Here is a 17,552-nt window from a genome sequence, read left to right as displayed (position 1 = left end):
ATTTACATACAGGAAAATTCACCATTTTAGTGTGCATTCTGTGAGGTACCCAATCACGCCTTCAGGATACAGAACCAGAGTCCCCACCCCTGGCACGCTCTGATCTGTCTGTCCCTGTGTTCATTTACTTTTTGAAAGTTGCATGCAGTAAAAGTCACTCTCCGTGCAGTGCAGTCGTTCGAGTTTTCACACATGGATAGGGCTGGCCAGCAGCAGCCAGGTAGGTACACAGTGGTCACCACCCCAGAGACTCCCCCACGCTTCCCCTCGGGCTCAGCTCCTCGCGCCTGCAGCCCTGGAACCGCCGATCTGTTATCTGTCCCTGCGTTGTGATCGCTTCCAGAATGTCACACGAGTGGAATGGTTGGTCATGTAGCCTTTTAGGTCTGACTTCCTTCAGTCAGCAGAATGCACCTGGGGCTCCTCCATGTCATTGCTTGTCTCAGTGCTTCGTTCCTTTCCATCGCTGAGTCTTTTTCTCCCTTGTTGTGTGGGAGAACCGCAGTTCCCCGGTTGAAGGACATTCAGGTTGTTTTCACGTTTTTGGTGACTGTTAGTAAAGCTGCTGTAAACATTCTCATAGAGAAGGTTTTGGGTGAACATAAGTTTCATTCTTGATAGAAACCTAGCAGGGGACTGGCTGGGTCATGTCGTGCTTGTTTCTAAAGTGGCCCCGTTTTGCCACTTTTCAGGCCTCTCATCAGCGGTGTATGGCTACAGTCCAGCTGCTCCACAACGCGCTAGAACTTGGTGGTGTTGATTTTCAAGATTTTATCTGTCCAGATAGGTGTGTAGTGGTATATCATTGTGGTTTTAACTTGCATTTCCCTAATGCTAATGATGTGGAGATTTTATGCATGTGCTTGTTTGCTCTCCATGTGTTTTTGGTGAAATGTCCAGAGCTTTTGCCCATTATTAAAAATTGTTTCTTTTTAAAATAATTTTTATTGGAGTATAGTTGATTTACAATGCTGTGTTAGTTTCAGGTGTACAGCAAAGTGAATCAGGGTTGTTTTTCTTATTGTTGAGTTTTGAGAGTTCTTCATATATTCCGTATATAAGTCCTTTATCAGATCTGTGATTTCCAAATACTTCCTCCCAGAATTTGGCTTGCCTTTTCAAAATTCCATTTTTCAGTGAGCAGAGGGTCTTAACTTTTATCTAATTTGTCACTTTTTAAGGGTTGAGCTTTTGGTGTCATATCTGAGAAATCTTTGCTTTAACCAAGGTCACAAAGTTTTTCTCTTATGTTTTCTTCTAGATTCTAGAAGTTTTATAGTTTTAGGTTTTATATTTAGTCTGCGATTCATTTTGAGTTAATTTTTGTGCAATGTGCATGTTATAAATTGAGGTTCATATTCTGCATAAACATATCTAATTATTCCAGCATTATTTGTTGAAAAAATCAGCCTTACTCCATTTAAATATGTTTGTGCTTTTTTCAAAACTTAACTGGCCATATATATGTGTGTGGGTCTGTTTCTGGGTCTCCATCAATCTGAATATCTGTCTGTTCTCCAATACCACACTGTCTAAATTTCTGTAACTTTATCAATATGTCTTGAAACCAGGTAGTGTGAATGCTTTAACTTTATTCTTCTTTTTCAAAATTATTTTGACTATTTTAGTTCCTTTGCCTTTCCTTATAAATTTCAAATCAGCATATCAATTTCTACCAAAAAAAAAATCCTCTTGGATTGTTGATTGGAGTTGTTTGGAGTCTTGGATTAATTTAGGGAGAATCGATATCTTAATGTTCAGGCTTCCAATCCATGAACCACTATATCTTTCCATTTATTTAAGTTGTCTTTGACTTCTTTCATCAGTGTTTTTGGAGCTTTCAGCATAAAAATAGTGCACATATTTGCACCTCAGGTTTTTATGGTTTGGGTGCTATTGTAACGGCACTGATTTTTTTTTTTTTTTAAATTTCGCTGCGCTGGGTCTTAGTTGCAGCACGCCGGATCTTCATTGCTGCGTGCGGGATCTTTAGTTGCAGCATGCGGGATCTAGTTCCCTGACCAGGAATCGAACCTGCGCCCCCTGCATCAGAGGAATGGAGTCTTAACCACTGCACCACCAGGGAAGTCCTATCCTGAGAGTTTTAATCATGAATGGATGTTGAATTTTGTTAAGGGCTTTTTCTGTGTCAATTGAGATGATTGTATTGGTTTTTATTCATTAGTCTCGATATGGTGAATTACACTGATTTTCAAATGTTGATCCAGCCTTGCATTCCTGGGGTAAATCCCACTTAGTCGTGATACCAGTGGGTTCAATTTGCCAGTATTTTGTTGAGGATATTTGAGTCTGTGTGTGTGACAGTTTTTTTTTTACTGTAGTTGTCTTGTACTGTCTTTGTCTGGTGTTGGTATCAGGGTGATACTGGCCTCACAAGATGAGTTAGGAGTGTTCTCCCTCTTGTGTTTTCTGGAAGATACTGTGTAGAATCAGCATTACTTCTTCCTTAATGTTTTGGTAAATTCACTTTCATTTTTTTCTGTCTCTTAATTACATCCAGTGTTCTCCCTATGTAAAAGACATGTATAATGTATATATTTTAAATAATACTGCCCAGTAGGCTGTCGATCCTCATTATAAATGTGCTTGCAAATCCACCCACTTTGTTTCAGATCGACCATAAACGCTCCTCCTAAAGAAGTCTTCTAAGTGGCGTTTGGTTCTGTGCTCTTGGCATTGTGCTAGGACAGGAGTTGTAGGGCTGGGAGAGGCCAGTGAAACATGCCAGTGCTGTCTTCTCTTGTTTACAGATGGGGGGTTAACGAGTCTCCTGTGGCTCTGCGGGAGCGACTTCCAGTGCCAGCACTGCGGGCACTGACACACACGTGTGCTGCAGAGGCGTTTCTCGGCTGGCCTGGGAGCCCCCCCACCGTGGAAGGTTGAAGTCAACCCCTTTGCAGTGAGACTGTAGAGCTCTGGTAGACTTAGGACTGCCTGTCATTGAGGAAGAAGGAGCCAGTAAGGAGAACACGTAGAGCACACTTCGGTGTGTCCCAGAGTTCCCCGGAGCTGACAGAGACCACAAGGCCTGGGGGCAGGGCCTCCACTCCACTCTTATGGCCCCGAGTCGGGGAATCACTGATGTACAGAAGGCAGGAAGAGTTGAGATGATGCTGAGAAACAGTAGCTTAGAGAGTTGGCTGTGGGGTTTTCTGGTCCAAACAGCAGCAGGGAGGCCCCGGGAGCTGTCCCTGATGTGGGCTCTGTTCTCTGCAGGTCCTGTCTCTGGACACGAACATCACAAACCAGGTGAACAAGCTAAACCGAGACCTGCTTCGCCTGGTAGATGTCGGCGAGTTCTCGGAGGAGGCCCAGTTCCGAGACCCCTGCCGCTCCTACGTGCTCCCTGAGGTCATCTGCCGCAGCTGTAACTTCTGCCGGGACCTGGACCTGTGCAAAGAGCCCTCCTTCTCTCAGGTGGGCCAGCTCCGTCAGGCCCCTTGCTGGTAAAGCCAGAATATCCAGGCATCAGTGGATCAGGGGGTCCTGCAGTACTCCCTATCAAGTGACCCCAGTCTCCACCTTTACTGGGCTACACCTACTGGGCCCCCAGCTAGCTTTGATGTGAATTAGAAACAAACACCCTTTTCAGGCCACTCAGCTGCCACATGCCAGAGCCTTGTCCTGGTAAACACGTAAGTGATGACAGTGGTGATGTGAGTGTGCCCTGGAGCTGTGAGCAAGCAGTACCACAGTTCTCACCACGAGCTTTTCTCTTTCCATCCCTTCTCAATACTGGGGCTGAGGAAGGTGACCTGGTCCCTTTCCTTCTCTGCCTAGGATGGGTCTGTGCTGCCTCAGTGGCTCTGCTCCAACTGTCAGGTAGCCTACGACTCGTCAGTCATTGAGATGGCCCTGGTGGAAGCCCTGCAGAAGAAACTGATGGCCTTCACCCTGCAGGACCTGGTGAGCAGCGGGGCCTGGTGCTGGGGCTTTTCTGCACCCAGCCCGACCGCCCCTCCAGTTGGTGGAGGGTTTGTTGATAAGCAGTTCGCACCCACGGGAAACTAGAGGTGTACACAGGTCTCAACATCGTTACCTGGTCCTCCAAGGTAACCACCTCTTGGGTCAGGCCTTGTCCATGAGCCCAGGTGACTCATTCATTCCTACAGCATCTGTTAGGCACCTACAGGGGCCAAGTGCTGGCTTCATGGACCTTTTTTATTCTAGTGGAGAGAGATACACAGTAAACAGGACAACTAAGTGATGGTAAGAGTAAAGAGAACCAACAGGCAGTGTGTGAGCAAGAGGGAAGCTTTCAGCATTAGTTGGAGGAGTGGTCTCACCAAGAGGGAACATCTCAGCAAAGACCCGAGGAAGGTGTTGCGGTCCAGACAGGGAACAGCTGGTGCCTGGTGTGATGGATGGGGGAGCCCCAGACTCAGAGTCAAGGGTAGGGTGTCCACCAGGAGGGTGTTGGGAAGCAGTTGGGATGTTTGGATAAAGCCCATTATCGAGTCTCAGATTTTATTCAGAACTGAGGTGAAGGCCATGGGGGAGGGAAGCCTGTCAGGTGCCAAGCGACTGGCCAGCCCTGGCCTGGGCCAGGGAGGCTCCTGACTGGGGCTGCTTCTCATTGCAGATCTGCCTGAAGTGCCGGGGTGTGAAGGAGACCAACATGGCCACGTACTGTAGCTGTGCCGGGGCCTTCTCCCTCACCATCCACACCAAGGTGGGGCCTCCCGTGGACAGCCAGCCCTGCTGCCCCTCGGCCATTGGCCCTTTCTGGGTCTCGGCCTTGCATCTCTGTGCCTCCTCTGGGACTAGTTCTCACTGTGACTGGTCATTCCTGTAGGTCTTCATGGAGCAGATCAGAACCTTCCAAAACATTGCCCAGCACTATGGCATGTCGTACCTCATGGAGACCCTGGAGTGGCTGCTGCAGCAGAACCCCCAGCTGGGACATTAGCAAGCTGGGCAGCGTCCCCATTCTCTTCTCTGACTACCCACATCCAAGACGGGCACCCAGGAAGACGACCCTCAGGGAGCAGGTCATGCAGCCCAGAAGAAGCGTGAACCAGCCAGAGCAGGAAGTGGCTCCACCTCCAGGTTCCCGGGGCCCAGCCTCGGCCAGGGCAGCCCTCTCTAGGCCCAGCCTCGGTCGGGGCAGCCCTCTCTAGGCCCGAGAAGCGTCTCCAGCGAGGGGTCCCAGGGCTGCCTTCTCGCTGGATGAACACCCCTCTGCTGCTGCACGGCCCTCCCTGCCCACTCCTCTGCTGCCCTGAGGTGCCCTTGGAGGTCTTCTGTTTGAGCCGAGCCCCTGAGGATGGCTGGAAGCCAGACGCAGGGCGAGGGGCACCTGAGTGGGAGTCTGCAGCCCCAGCTCTCCAGTTCCTTGCTTCCGGGAGAGGTGGCTGTCCTACAGTCCACGCCAGTGGCATGCGGGCCGCATCCTGGGGACCCTGGCTGAACCTGTGGAGACCTGGGCGTCTCTCACACACTGAGTTCTGGGGCTTGGGCCCCTCTGTCTGTGGAGATTCCCAGTCAGAGCAGCCTTTGCCGGAGTGTCCGTATCATGGCGTAGTCACCTCGTCGGCAGCAGCGAGACTGGGCGGAGGGCGGGAAGGCTGAGGAAGGGGAGGGTCTCAGGCTGGGGCTCAGCCGCAGCGGGGCGTGGCACCTCTCCCTCTGAATCTGCCTGTGCTGTGAGGGGGCCACTGCAGCAGGAGGCCTGAGGGCCCCGGGGAGGGAGGAGGCGCGCCATTATCGCGGACTTCGACATCATATGTTAGCACCTGGATTCTAGAGAAGTATTTCTTCACATGCCAGACTAGGTTCTTTCCTTCAGGTCTGAGGAGTGGTTGGGAGAGGATGGAGAAAAGGGCAACAGCAGTTTTATCGGGATTGAGGCAGTTCTGTTCTTGCTTCTCAGCCTCAGGGATCAGTACAAGACCTGTGACCCCAAGGCAGAGAGGGTCCTTGGGCTGTACCCCCTTTAAAATGCGACACTCACCACCAGCTTGTTCAGGGCCCTGAACAGAGGGGAACAGAGATGTGCCCCTTGCTGCACAGAGATGTGGGCCGTGCTGTTTTCTCCTCCCGGGTGGGGCTGAAAGAGGAGAATGGGCCAGGCTGGGGGACCCTTTGCTGAGCATGAGTTCTCGCTCCGTTCTGCCAGCAACAGCCCCAGAACATAAGATCAACTCTGTGCACCTCATTTCTAACTAAATGCAACTGGAAGCAAAAGAAAACCAGCCAAATTGGCGAGAACACAGACATGTTAAAAGTGAATCACAGGGGCTTCCCAGGTGGCGCAGTGGTTGAGAGTCCACCTGCCGATGCAGGGGACGCGGGTTCGTGCCCCAGTCCGGGAAGATCCCACATGCCGCGGAGCGGCTGGGCCCGTGAGTCATGGCCGCTGAGCCTGCCTGTCCGGAGCCTGTGCTCCGCAACGGGAGAGGTCACAACAGTGAGAGGCCCGCGTACCGCAAAAAAAAAAAAAAAAAAAGTGAATCGTAAATTCAGAAACCCCAAACGGGTGGGCAGTGGGGGCCCCACTGTTGGCTGTGGAGCCTGGTTTAAATTTGTTCCCGTTATCTCAATTTACACTTTGGATTTTCGTTTTAATTTTACACTTTGACATTTCCTACAATTTTCACTGTGTGTATGTTTGTGCACTGCGCCTGGGTTTCTGGAAGGAAGGAAAGAAGACTAAGTAACTGACGTCTGTCTGTCTGGGTTTGTTGGCCCCTGGGTACTGCCCACCAGGCGCATCCAGGCCCAGTGACTGCAAGAAACCTGACTCGGCTTGGAAGGGGATGGAGCCCGTCAGCCCCCAGATGGAGATCAAATCAAATTAGGGCCGAGTTGGGGAGGAGGAGGGCTAACGGCGCTTCCTGGAAGCAGAGCCGGAGAAGTCCCAGGGGAGCACGGAGGAACGAGGAGGTGGGGCTGCGTGTCTTGCCCCACCCCCACCCCACTGTGCTCCCTGCAGCGGGGCCGGGGGTGCCAGCGGAGGCCAGCTTAGGGGCTGGGGGCATCTGGGGCGGTGGAGGTCCTAGGGTCACTCTCATGCTTGGGGATGGGAAACCTGAGCCTCTGACCCTGGTTCTTGAGCTGCAGCCCAGCTCCAACTGGAAAAGCTGGTTTCTCTAAAACTAGAGCTGGATGTCACAGGCATTTGAGTGACCCAGGGAGCTGACGAGCATAGGAGAATCTGCAGGGGGGCTGGGTGGGGGCTTCTCAAGGGTTTATGGCTCCAGTGAGTGGTGCTGGTCTCGTTGGCAGGTGGGGAGGCCAGCTCTGACTTTGGGAGTGACGGGGTCACAGGTGAAAGGATCTGTGGGAGGGACTATGCCTCCTCAGGTCTGTGCACCATCATACCCGTTGCTGGGGAAACCACCGTCCAACCAGGTCGTGGTGTCTTCAGAGCAGGGCCTGGCCAGGCAGAGCTGCTAAGTGGAATGACCACTGTAGCATCCAAGGCCGTAACCAGATTACCGGTAGGCCTGATCCAGCTAGTGCCGGCTTCCCACACTCCTCCAACCTCGTTCTGCCCTGTCCACCCCTGTTCCCCAGCACCGAATTCCTTCCTCCACCCCAATCCCCATTTGAAATAGAGCCGCAGGGCCTGGGCGGGCATTTTGGTGTGAGCCTAAGCTTTCGTTTTCCTTGGGTACAACTCTCATCGCCTCCCTCCTGGCTTTCTTCCTCCTTGAGAGGTTTGGGGTCTAGGAGGAGCCTTTTCCTGTATTTTGAGGTTTGGGGCCCGGGATGAGCCCTGCAGGAAGCTGGTAAGTGCACTGCCTGAAGGACATGCTGGGATGAGTCTAGGGGTCCTTGTGCGCTCTCAGCCTGTGTGTCCCCCACCTCCACTGGCCCCCAGTTCAGACATGACTGTAGCCTGGCTGGACGTGGGGGCAGCAGACACATCCACACACTCTGCACGCAGGCTGGCTAGAGGGGCGATACGGAGGGCCAAGCACACCAAAAGAGAGACCCCGTGCGCAAAGACCTGCCATTGCATGTTTGTCTTTTTAAGAGCCTGAACATGCTTCTCCCCGAAGACGAGGCCAGGAGGGTCTGGTCACAGCTTTATTGGATTCTGGATGTGTGATTTCCTGGCTATGAGGTGAGTGAAGGGTCTGGGTGGGGGTGGGGGGTGGGGGGGAGGAGCAAAGAGCCTGGGAGGAGAACAGCTAGGGAGAAGGTGGAGGTGGGGACTTGCCCCCTACAGGCCCCTGGGCAGTTGGGGGACAAGATGGACAGGCCGGGATCAGGTGCCGTCCCTTTCATGTCATCCCACTGCCTGGTTGCACGGGGCCCTTTGGCTGCTGGTTTTGCTGCGACGCAGTGTTGAGATGTGTGGGCAGGGCCCAGGTCCAAGGTCCAAGCCATGCTGCCCTGGGGAGTGGGGCGCTCCTGGGGCCACAGACTTCAGGGGCCCCCAACAGGCCCAGGTCTTCAGTGCAGCACGACAGAAGGTGGGAGTGGGCTCAGAGCTGGGCCAATCCTCGGGCGTCTGTGAGAGCGCAGTCCTGTTGGGAAGGCTCAGAGGTGCCAAGCCCTGGTCCTGCACCCCGCTTGGGAGCATCCACCATCTGCTCAGACGGGGCAGAGGTGGGGCAAGGCAATGGGGGTGGGACAGCCCAGGCCTGGCTCTGCCCCTCACCTTGCGGTTGGCCAGCCTGGCCTGGGTCTGCGGAGCAGGGATAGGGTGGGGGAGGGCCCTGGCCCAAAAGAAGGGCCAGGGTCACAGGCCAGCTGCCTGAGGAAGGCCCTGGAGTACACACCTTGTCAAATTTCTTATGGCTGTAGACCTTGTTTTTGTTCATGAACGTTAGCAAGATCCAGTCGCACAGGAAGGAGCCCTGAGACCAGCAAGACCAATGCGTAAGAGCCTGGCACCTGCCCCCCCGTCCCCCCACCCCCCGTGACCCTAGTGTGCATCCCTTACCACCCCGATAGAGGTCAGCGCTGTGGCCAGGTTAATGATGGTGGGAATCAGGCTGAACTTCCCTGCCTGGAGGCAAAGAGGCTGCCTGAGATGCGGGAGTGGGGCTCAAGGGAGGCGTGGGGTGTGGTAGGAGAGATTGAGGCTGGGCCAGCCCAAGCCTCAGGTAGGCAAGGTGGGCTGGTTTACCTGTCCGTGCACGATGACGTCAATTCGGATCCCGTAGGCTTTGATGAGTGTGCGGGTGGTGGTACCGTTTACTTTGTAATACTTGGCGAACCTAGGGCGGAATGACCCGGAAGCACGTCAGAATCTGGGAGGGAATGACCCGGGTGCAGGAAACCTGGCCACCTGACCCTGAGGAGCATGACCGGGGGGGCGCACCTGTTGCCCAAATGGGGCAGCTCTAAGACTCAGCCGACCACTGGCGCCCCTGAACCTTTGGGCACCTGCCCTGTTGACTCCTGGACCTCCACGGCTAGGGCAGACGAGGACCCAGTGTCCCAAGGCCAAGGTACCTGAAGTTGTAGCCAGATGAGGCTGGGACATGCTTGGGGTCGAGCCTCCGGAAGGAGTATTTGGGGTTGCATTTTGACGCCGACAGGTCCAGGTCACAATCCCAGTTGATAATGATCCCAATTACACCACCCTGTCCAGAAGTGGGCACAGACACGGGGTCAGGGTGGGCTCACAGAGAGGACCTTCAACAGCCCCAAGGTCCTGCTGAGGCTATGTGTGGGGTGCATACTGTGAGGCACCCAGGGCAGCTCAGGGCAGAGAGCTGGGGAAGGGGGCTCGTTGAGTGCCCTGCTTCTGAGGCACAAGGGGATGCCAGGAGTCAATAATTTAGCAGGAGCCATGCACACCCAGATGGGTCAGACGATCGTGTTTCTCTTTCCTCTGCCCGAGCAGGGCCAGGGCTGGCCAAGACTACAGACGGACTCGGCTGTAACGAGACCCTTTGTGTGCAGGTGGGAGCCAGCACCTGGACGGACAGCTGTCCCACCCACTCTCCCTGGTGCCCTCACCGAGTGTGCCAGCTGCGTGAAGTTTTCCCCTGCCTGCTCCACGATGTAGCCCAGCTTGAAAATGGGGCAGTAGAGGTCAGAGACCTCATGGAATGTGCAGTGTTTCAGGTAGCCATCCTTCCGGTTCTCGATGTTGCCCCTAAAGACAAGGCCTAGTGGCATCAGATGGGGAGGGAGCAGAAGCCATGCAGCCCCAAACAACACATTCCAAGAGGCAACCCCCCCCCCCCCCCGCAGCCCATCCCTTGTCACCACACGCTAATGGCTCTTACTTGGAGAACTGGAATTTGGGGTAGTGGATGCTGTTCTTGATGAGGATGGTGAAATTGGGGGCCATCTTACCGAGAAACTGGCTGAGGAGGCACAGAGCGGGTGTGTTTAGTCTCCCCTTCTCCCGGTCCCCCAGGCTCCCCTGCTGCGCTGCCCCTCCCGTCCTTCTCCCCCCACACACCCCGACTCCGGTCAGGTAGGAGAAAGGAGCAAAGGAGCTTGGCCCCAGGTGGGTGGGGACAGCGGGTGTGCACACCTGACTGAGGCCCCGTCCTCCACCGGGCACCAGGCGGACACCTCGCAGGTCTTGGAGGACCCGTGGTAATAAGGCACGCAGCGCCCGGTCCGCAGGCCTGTGGGCAGACGCGCGCTCAGGCGGCAGATGCGCCCTCGGGCGCGGCCCGCCCCCGCCCCCAGTTGGCACACACTGACCGTTTCCCAGCATGTCCAGCTGCCCAGCCACGCAGTCCTCGTCCGAGTCGCACGTGGCGTTTCTGACCCTCATACTCTAGGGAGGAGGCTGCTTGGTCAGGGGCCCGACACTCTTTTCCCCCAGGCACAGCGAACCAGGCAGGGCCCCTCCCTCCCGCCCCGGCTCTGCTCTCTACCCGACCTCACCTCGGCGCAGGTTCCGAGGGTCTGGAAGGGGGTGACCTCGATCCTGGTGATGATGCTGAACACGCTGCCCCCCTGGGCTCAGAAACAAGGGACGGTCGGCCGGCGCCGGGCAGCTCGGCCGCCGCTCGGTCCCACCCTCGGGGTGCTCGGAGGGGGGGGGCGGGGCCCGAGTGGCGCACCTCGGGGGGTTTCACGTACTCCTCCACGTCCCACACTTTGTTCTCGGACGAAGTGATGCCCTTGACCTTGGTGATGACGGAGCTCTCGGGGCCCGTCTCCCTGTCCTGGTAGCTCTTTTGCACGATGAACACGTACCTGTGCGAACGGGCAGGGCCGGCTCTGGAGGCGACCCCGCGGCAGGCCCGGGACCCCTCCCCTGCCGAGTCAGCTCGACTCCGGCGGGATCGAGGCTGCGTCACCGTCTCTCGGGGGCCGGCTGGGTAGGCTCTGCGGCGCCCGAGGGGCCAGCCTGGCGGCGGCCGCCGGCATTCTCCTCGCCCCCTGCCCAGAGCGGCCCCTCCAACCTGGGACGTCCCGGTGGCGCCCTCCCGTACGCTCCTGACCCCGCTGGACACCCCCTGCCGCCGGGTCTCCCCCCGTGCGCACCCACCACACGAAGTAGAGCAGAATGAGCAGCTGCACCGTGCGGTACACGATGCCCAGGCGCCGGTTCTTCACCACGATCACCTTGGGCGTCTCGTAGTCCCAGAACGCGGACCAGCAGCTCCGGGCCAGGCGTCGGGCCGCGGCCGTCCCCGTGGGGGTCTTGGGCTCGGCCGCCGCCATGGCCCCGAGCTGCTGGGACAGGAAATCGGGCTGGGGGGCGCCGGCGTGGCCGCCTCCCGGGCGTGGCCTCGCGCTCCCCGCCCTGTCCCGCCTCGCCCCGCCCCAGGTCGGTCCCCGAGCCGCGGGGGCGCCGGGCGTAGACACGCAGCGCACCTGGCAGGTGTCGCCAGGTGGGGCCCTGAGCGGGCAGGGTCGGGGTCGCGGCAGCCGTCGCCCCCAGCCCGCTCAGGGAGGGCGCGAAGACGGTGCAGGCTCTCGCGTCCCTCGGGAGGACACTTAAAACTCGGGGGGAAGACGCGGCAGAGCACTGCCCACCTCCTCTGCGTCTCCGCCGGTGTCTGATGCGCAGCGCGCACTAAACCCGAAGAGCAATCCCTTTAAAAAAATATATGTATATTTACCCAATTTTGTTGGGATACAACCGACGCGTGAAGTTTTGTAAGTTTAAGGTGCACAAGGAGATGATTTCCCAAGAGCAATCCTTGATTCGTGTCCGCGGTTCCCCGCAGCTCGGCAAAGGCACCCCTGCCTCCAGGGTTCAGACAAAAAATCTGGATCTCTTTCTTTGCCCTAACAGTCCTCTTGCTTTTGTCTACAGATCCACGTCAGGGCTGTTGGGTTCTAGCCCCTTCCCCCCCACACAAAGCGCCCCGCCGCGTTTCTCACCTGGATTTCCGCACTCTAGGCTTCTACCCATTTCCGTCTCTTGTTTTGTTTCCTATACAGCTCGGAGGAAACATGTTTTTGTTTTTACTTTTTGTACCTCTACCCTCACCTCATTATTTTGGACCAAATCCCAGACATCGTACCATTTCACAAAATGATAAATGTTTTACACATTTTTGAGGTGAAATTCACATAGCATTTAATTAGCCGTTTTAATGAACAATTCACTGAAGTTTAGTACACTCACAATGTTGTGCAACCACCATCATCTACTTCCAAAACATTCTAATCATCACCAGGTAAAACCCCATGCCCATCAAGAACTTCCCGTCCCCCTGCTCCTCGCACATACTGGCAACCACCAATCTACCTTCTCTCTGTGGATTTATCTACTTTGGATATTTCAACTAATGGAATCGTAGAATATTTGCCTTTTTGTGTCTGACTTCTTTCACTTAGCGTAATGTTTTCAATCCATCGGGGTTGTAGCTTGTGTCAGTACTCCACTCCCTTTTACGGCAGACCAATATTGCACTGTATGGACATTCCACAATTTATCTGTTCATCCACTGATAGACATTTGAGCTTTTATATTTTATATTTTGGCTATTGTAACTAGTGCTGCTATGAGCATCCGGGTACAAGTATTTGAACAACTATTGTCAATTCTTTGGTGTATATGCCTAGGAGTGGAATTTCTGGGTCATATGGTAATTTTGTGTTTAACTTTTTGAAGAACCATCAAAATGTCTCCCAAGCAGCTGAACCATTTTACATTCCAGTTAGCAATATACAAGGATTCCAGTTTCTATACACCCTTTTCAACACTTGTTATTTTCCACTCACTTATGGCCATCCTAGTGGGTGAAATTATATAATTTATTTGGATTAATGTCTATTCAAGTCCCTTGCCCATTTAAAAAATATTTATTTATTTGGCTGCATCGGGTCTTAGTTGCAGGATCTTTCGTTGTGGCACCCGGGCCCTTCGTTGCAGCACGTGGGCTTCTCTCTAGTTGTGGCATGCAGGCTCCTCTCTAGTTAGAGCACAGGCTCAGTAGTTGCAGCGCACAGGCTCTCTAGTTGTGGCATGTGAGCCCTAGAGCATGCAGGCTTAGTTGCCTCGTGGTATGCGGGATCTTAGTTCCCAGACCAGGGATTGAACCCATGGCCCCCACATTGGAAGGCAGATTCTTAACCCCTGGATCACCAGGGAAGTCCCACCTTGCCCATTTTTTAATTGGGTTAAAAAATTTTGCTGTTCAGTTGTAAGAATTCTTTATGTATTCTGGATAGTAGACCCTTATCAGATATATGATTTTCAAATATTTTGTCCCATTGTAGGTTGTCTTTTCACTTTATTGGTAATGACCTTTGATGCACAAAAGTCTTTATTTATTTTGCGGGATTCAGGCCTCTCACTGCTGTGGCCTCTCCCATTGCGGAGCACAGGCTCCGGACGCACAGGCTCAGCGGCCATGGCTCACGGTCCCAGCCGCTCCGTGGCATGTGGGATCTTCCCGGACCGGGGCATGAACCCGTGTCCCCTGCATCGGCAGGCGGACTCTCAACCACTGTGCCACCAGGGAAACCCAGAAGTCTTTTATTTTGATGAAGTCCAGTTTATCTATGTTTTCTTTTGTTGTTTCTGCTTCTGGTGTCATTTCTAAAATCCACTGCCAAATCCAAGGTCATGAAAATTTACCCCTGTTTTCTTCTAAGAGTTTTATGATTTTAGCTGTTATATTTAGATTGTTGATCTATTTTGAGTTAATCTTTGCTTATGGTGTGAGGTAGGGCTCCAACTTCATTCTTTCGCACGTGGATGTTCAGTTGTCCCTGAACCATTTGTTAAAGAAACTATTCTTTACCCACTGAGGGTCTGGCATCTGTGTTGAAAATCAATTGGCCATAGACATAGAGTTTATTTCTGGGTTTTCTATTCTATTCCATTGTCCTATCTGTATTATCCTTATGCCAGCACCACACTGTTTTGATAACTATAGCTTTATAGAAAATTTTGAAATTGGAAAATGTGAGTCCTCCAACTTTGTTCTTTTTCAATATTGTTTTGGTTATTCAGTGCCCCTTGCAATGCCATATGGATTTAAGGAGCAGCCGTACCATTTCTGCAGAAAAGGCCATTGGAATCTTGATAGGGATTGCATTGAATCTGCAGTTTGCATTGGGTAGCATAGCCATCTTAGCAATAGTGAGTCTTCCAATACATGAACATGGGGTGTCATTACATTTATTTACATCTTCTTTAATTTCTTTAAACAATGCTTTTTCATTTTTCTTATACAACTCTTTCACTTCCTTGGTTAAATCTATTCCTATGGTTTTTTGGTTTGTTTTGGATGCTATTGTAGAGAGAATTATCTTCATTTCATTTTCTGATTGTTCATTGATGGTATGTAGAAGCACAACTGATTTTTGTGGGTTGAGCTTCTACCCTGCAACTTTGCTGAACTCATTTATTAGTTGTAGTAGTTTTCTTGTGGATTCTTTGGGATTTTCTGGATATAAGATCCTGTCATCTGCAAACAGAGACTTTCTTTTCTGATTTGGATGCCTTTTATTTATTTTTCTTGTCTGATTTTTCAGGCTAGAACTTCCAGGATTGGTGTTAAATGTTAACTTCCTTAAATGTTAACTTGTAAAATTTAGAAAAGGAGGGAACACATCTCAACTAATTCTATGAAGCTAGCATTGCTCTGTGGAAAAAAAAAAAAAAAGGAAGACATCACAAGAACAGACTAATTCCTTAAAATATAGATGCAAAAATTCTCAAAAAATGGGCTTCCCTTGTGGCGCAGTGGTTGAGAGTCTGCCTGCCAATGCAGGGGACACGGGTTCGTGCCCCGGTCCGGGAATGATCCCACATGCCGCGGAGCGGCTAGGCCCGTGAGCCATGGCCGCTGAGCCTGTGCGTCCGGAGCCTGTGCTCCGCAACGGGAGAGGCCACAACACTGAGAGGCCCGCGTACCGCAAAAAAAAAAAAAAAAAAAAAAAAAAATCTCAAAAAAAAAGCAAACCAACTGTTAATTTAATATCCAAAAATTAGTTATATACCATATCAACAAAATAAAGGACAAAAACCACATGATCATCTCAGTAGATGCAGAGAAAGCATTTGACAAAATCTAAGACATTTCTTCATGATAACAACACTTAACAAACTAGGACTAGAAAGGAAATTTCTCAACCTGATAAAAAATAGTATCTACAAAACACCCACAACTGATATCATTCTTTTTTTTTTTTTTTTTTTTTTTTTTGCGTTACGCGGGCCTCTCACTGTTGTGGCCTCTCCCGTTGCGGAGCACAGGCTCTGGACGTGCAGGCTCAGCGGCCATGGCTCACGGGCCCAGCCGCTCCGCGGCGTGTGGGATCATTCCCGGACCGGGGCACGAACCCGTGTACCCTGCATCGGCAGGCGGACTCTCAACCACTGCGCCACCAGGGAAGCCCTGATATCATTCTTTTTTTTTTTTTTTTTGCGGTACGTGGGCCTCTCACTGTTGTGGCCTCTCCCGTTGTGGAGCACAGGCTCTGGTCGCGCAGGCTCAGCGGCCATGGCTCACGGGCCCAGCCGCTCTGCAGCATGTGGGATCTTCCCGGACAGGGGCACGAACCCGTGTCCCCTGCATTGGCAGGCGGACTCTCAACCATTGCGCCACCAGGGAAGCCCCTGATATCATTCTTAATGGTGAAAAGAATAAATGCTTCTCCCTAAGATCAGGAATAAGAAGGGGTTGTCCTCCCTTGGTGCCTCTATTCAACATTGTCCTGGAGGTTCCAGCCAGGGCAAGTAGCAAGAAAATGGGGACAAAATTAAAATAGAAATAGAAAATCCTAAGGAATCCACTAAAACGTATTAGAACTAATAAGCAAGTTCAGCAAGGTTGCAAGATGCAAGATCAATATGTAACCGAGTAGGACCCTGTGGGTCCTTCCCGGGACAGACCCTCCCCTGTCCTCTGCCTGCCTCTTGTCTGTAGAAAAACTTTAGCCTCCTAGGCCTTCCCCTAGTTCCAAAGAACAAATTTAATCAGAGAAGTGAGAAAATGCAGAAAGAAAACAGTCAAACAAGACAAAATAACAATATTTCAGCCATTAAACAAAGTCAAGGGCCTTTAGTTCTTCCTCAAGGGCTGTAGATACTATGCTGAGCCGTGTCCTTGAGCTGTTTTGCAGATACTGAAACCCCCACCAGATGGAGGAAGTTAACTCTATGCTGCCCACACGCATGTAGACCCCAGAATGGCTGGAACCTGAAGGTTGATGATGTTGACCCCCAATTACCTCACCACCAACCAATCAGAAGAAGGTCCACGAGCTGATCACCCACCCCACAACCTCCCTCCCTCACCCTGTCTTTAAAAACCTTTCCCTGAAAGCCTTCGGGGAGTTCAGGTCTTTTGAGCACTAGTTCCCTGGACTCCTCGCTTGGTACCTGCAATAAATGCTGCACTTTCCTTCATCACAACCCGGAGTCAGTGGGTTGGCTTTACTGTTTGCAGGCGAGAAGACCCAAGTTTGGTTCAGTAAAAAATATATAGGGGGCTTCCCTGGTGGCGCAGTGGTTGGGAGTCCGCCTGCCGATGCAGGGGACGTGGGTTCGTGCCCTGGTCCGGGAGGATCCCACGTGCCGCGGAGCAGCTGGGCCCGTGAGCCATGGCCGCTGAGCCTGCGCGTCCGGAGCCTGTGCTCTGCGGCGGAGGAGGCCGCAGCAGTGAGAGGCCCACGTACCGCAAAAAAAAAAAAAAAAAAAAAAACATACATACATACATACATATATATATATATATATATATATATATATATATATATATATATATATATATATATGGAATTCCCTGAGGGTCCAGTGGTTAAGACTCTGCACTTCTACTGCAGGGGGGTTGGGTTCAATCCTTGGTCGGGGAACTAAGATCCTGCAAGCCAGGCGGTGTGGCCAAAAACAGAAATATATAAAAATCAGTTATATTTACAACACTTGCAATGAGCAATCTGAAAATTAAGAAAACAGTTCCAGGAACTTCCCTGGTGGTCCAGTGGTTAAGAATCCGCCTTCCAATGCAAGGGATGTGGGTTCGATCCCTGGTCGGGGAACTAAGATCCCACATGCCTCGGGGCAACTAAGCCCCCCATCCCCACCCCGCACTGCGACTAAGGCCTGACAGCCACAAATAAATAAATAAAAAGAAAAGAGTTCCATTACAATAGTATTCAAAAGAATAAAATACTTAGGAATAAATTTAACA

General features: G+C 52.3%; 2 protein-coding genes across 11 annotated transcripts in view; one reads left to right on the top strand and one right to left on the bottom strand.

The window, feature by feature from the left end:
* The window catches only part of POLE (DNA polymerase epsilon, catalytic subunit), a 56,308-nt gene extending 49,624 nt beyond the window's left edge, over nucleotides 1-6,684 (top strand). For all 3 annotated transcript variants that reach the window (XM_004276622.3, XM_033440618.2, XM_033440619.2), the window contains 4 exons: nucleotides 3,238-3,438; nucleotides 3,802-3,927; nucleotides 4,604-4,693; nucleotides 4,817-6,684. In XM_004276622.3, coding sequence (XP_004276670.1) covers nucleotides 3,238-3,438; nucleotides 3,802-3,927; nucleotides 4,604-4,693; nucleotides 4,817-4,930 — 531 coding nt within the window. In that variant the 3' untranslated portion in view covers nucleotides 4,931-6,684. The remainder of the gene's footprint in view (nucleotides 1-3,237; nucleotides 3,439-3,801; nucleotides 3,928-4,603; nucleotides 4,694-4,816) is intronic.
* Nucleotides 6,685-7,804: 1,120 nt separating this feature from the next.
* P2RX2 (purinergic receptor P2X 2) overlaps nucleotides 7,805-17,552 on the bottom strand; it is a 24,874-nt gene continuing 15,126 nt past the window's right edge. Inside the window, exons 1-13 of one of the 8 annotated variants that reach the window (XM_049698559.1) lie at nucleotides 12,018-15,554; nucleotides 11,441-11,625; nucleotides 11,010-11,145; nucleotides 10,831-10,902; nucleotides 10,645-10,720; nucleotides 10,469-10,565; nucleotides 10,215-10,295; nucleotides 9,943-10,081; nucleotides 9,433-9,563; nucleotides 9,104-9,194; nucleotides 8,918-8,983; nucleotides 8,754-8,831; nucleotides 7,806-8,482 (exon numbers count right to left, since the gene is read on the bottom strand). In XM_049698559.1, coding sequence (XP_049554516.1) covers nucleotides 8,258-8,482; nucleotides 8,754-8,831; nucleotides 8,918-8,983; nucleotides 9,104-9,194; nucleotides 9,433-9,563; nucleotides 9,943-10,081; nucleotides 10,215-10,295; nucleotides 10,469-10,565; nucleotides 10,645-10,720; nucleotides 10,831-10,902; nucleotides 11,010-11,145; nucleotides 11,441-11,616 — 1,368 coding nt within the window. In that variant the 5' untranslated portion in view covers nucleotides 11,617-11,625; nucleotides 12,018-15,554 and the 3' untranslated portion in view covers nucleotides 7,806-8,257. Of the gene's footprint in view, nucleotides 8,832-8,917; nucleotides 8,984-9,103; nucleotides 9,195-9,432; nucleotides 9,564-9,942; nucleotides 10,082-10,214; nucleotides 10,296-10,468; nucleotides 10,566-10,644; nucleotides 10,721-10,830; nucleotides 10,903-11,009; nucleotides 11,146-11,440; nucleotides 11,730-12,017; nucleotides 15,558-17,552 lie in introns of those variants that run through there. The other 7 variants (XM_004276623.4, XM_049698560.1, XM_049698561.1 and 4 more) reach the window with 7 other exon arrangements.

Source organism: Orcinus orca, chromosome 15, assembly GCF_937001465.1.
Source record: "Orcinus orca chromosome 15, mOrcOrc1.1, whole genome shotgun sequence".
Lineage (NCBI taxonomy): Eukaryota > Metazoa > Chordata > Mammalia > Artiodactyla > Delphinidae > Orcinus > Orcinus orca.
The sequence above is the reverse complement of the archived record's forward strand: the minus strand, read 5'-3'. Positions and strand labels throughout refer to the sequence as shown.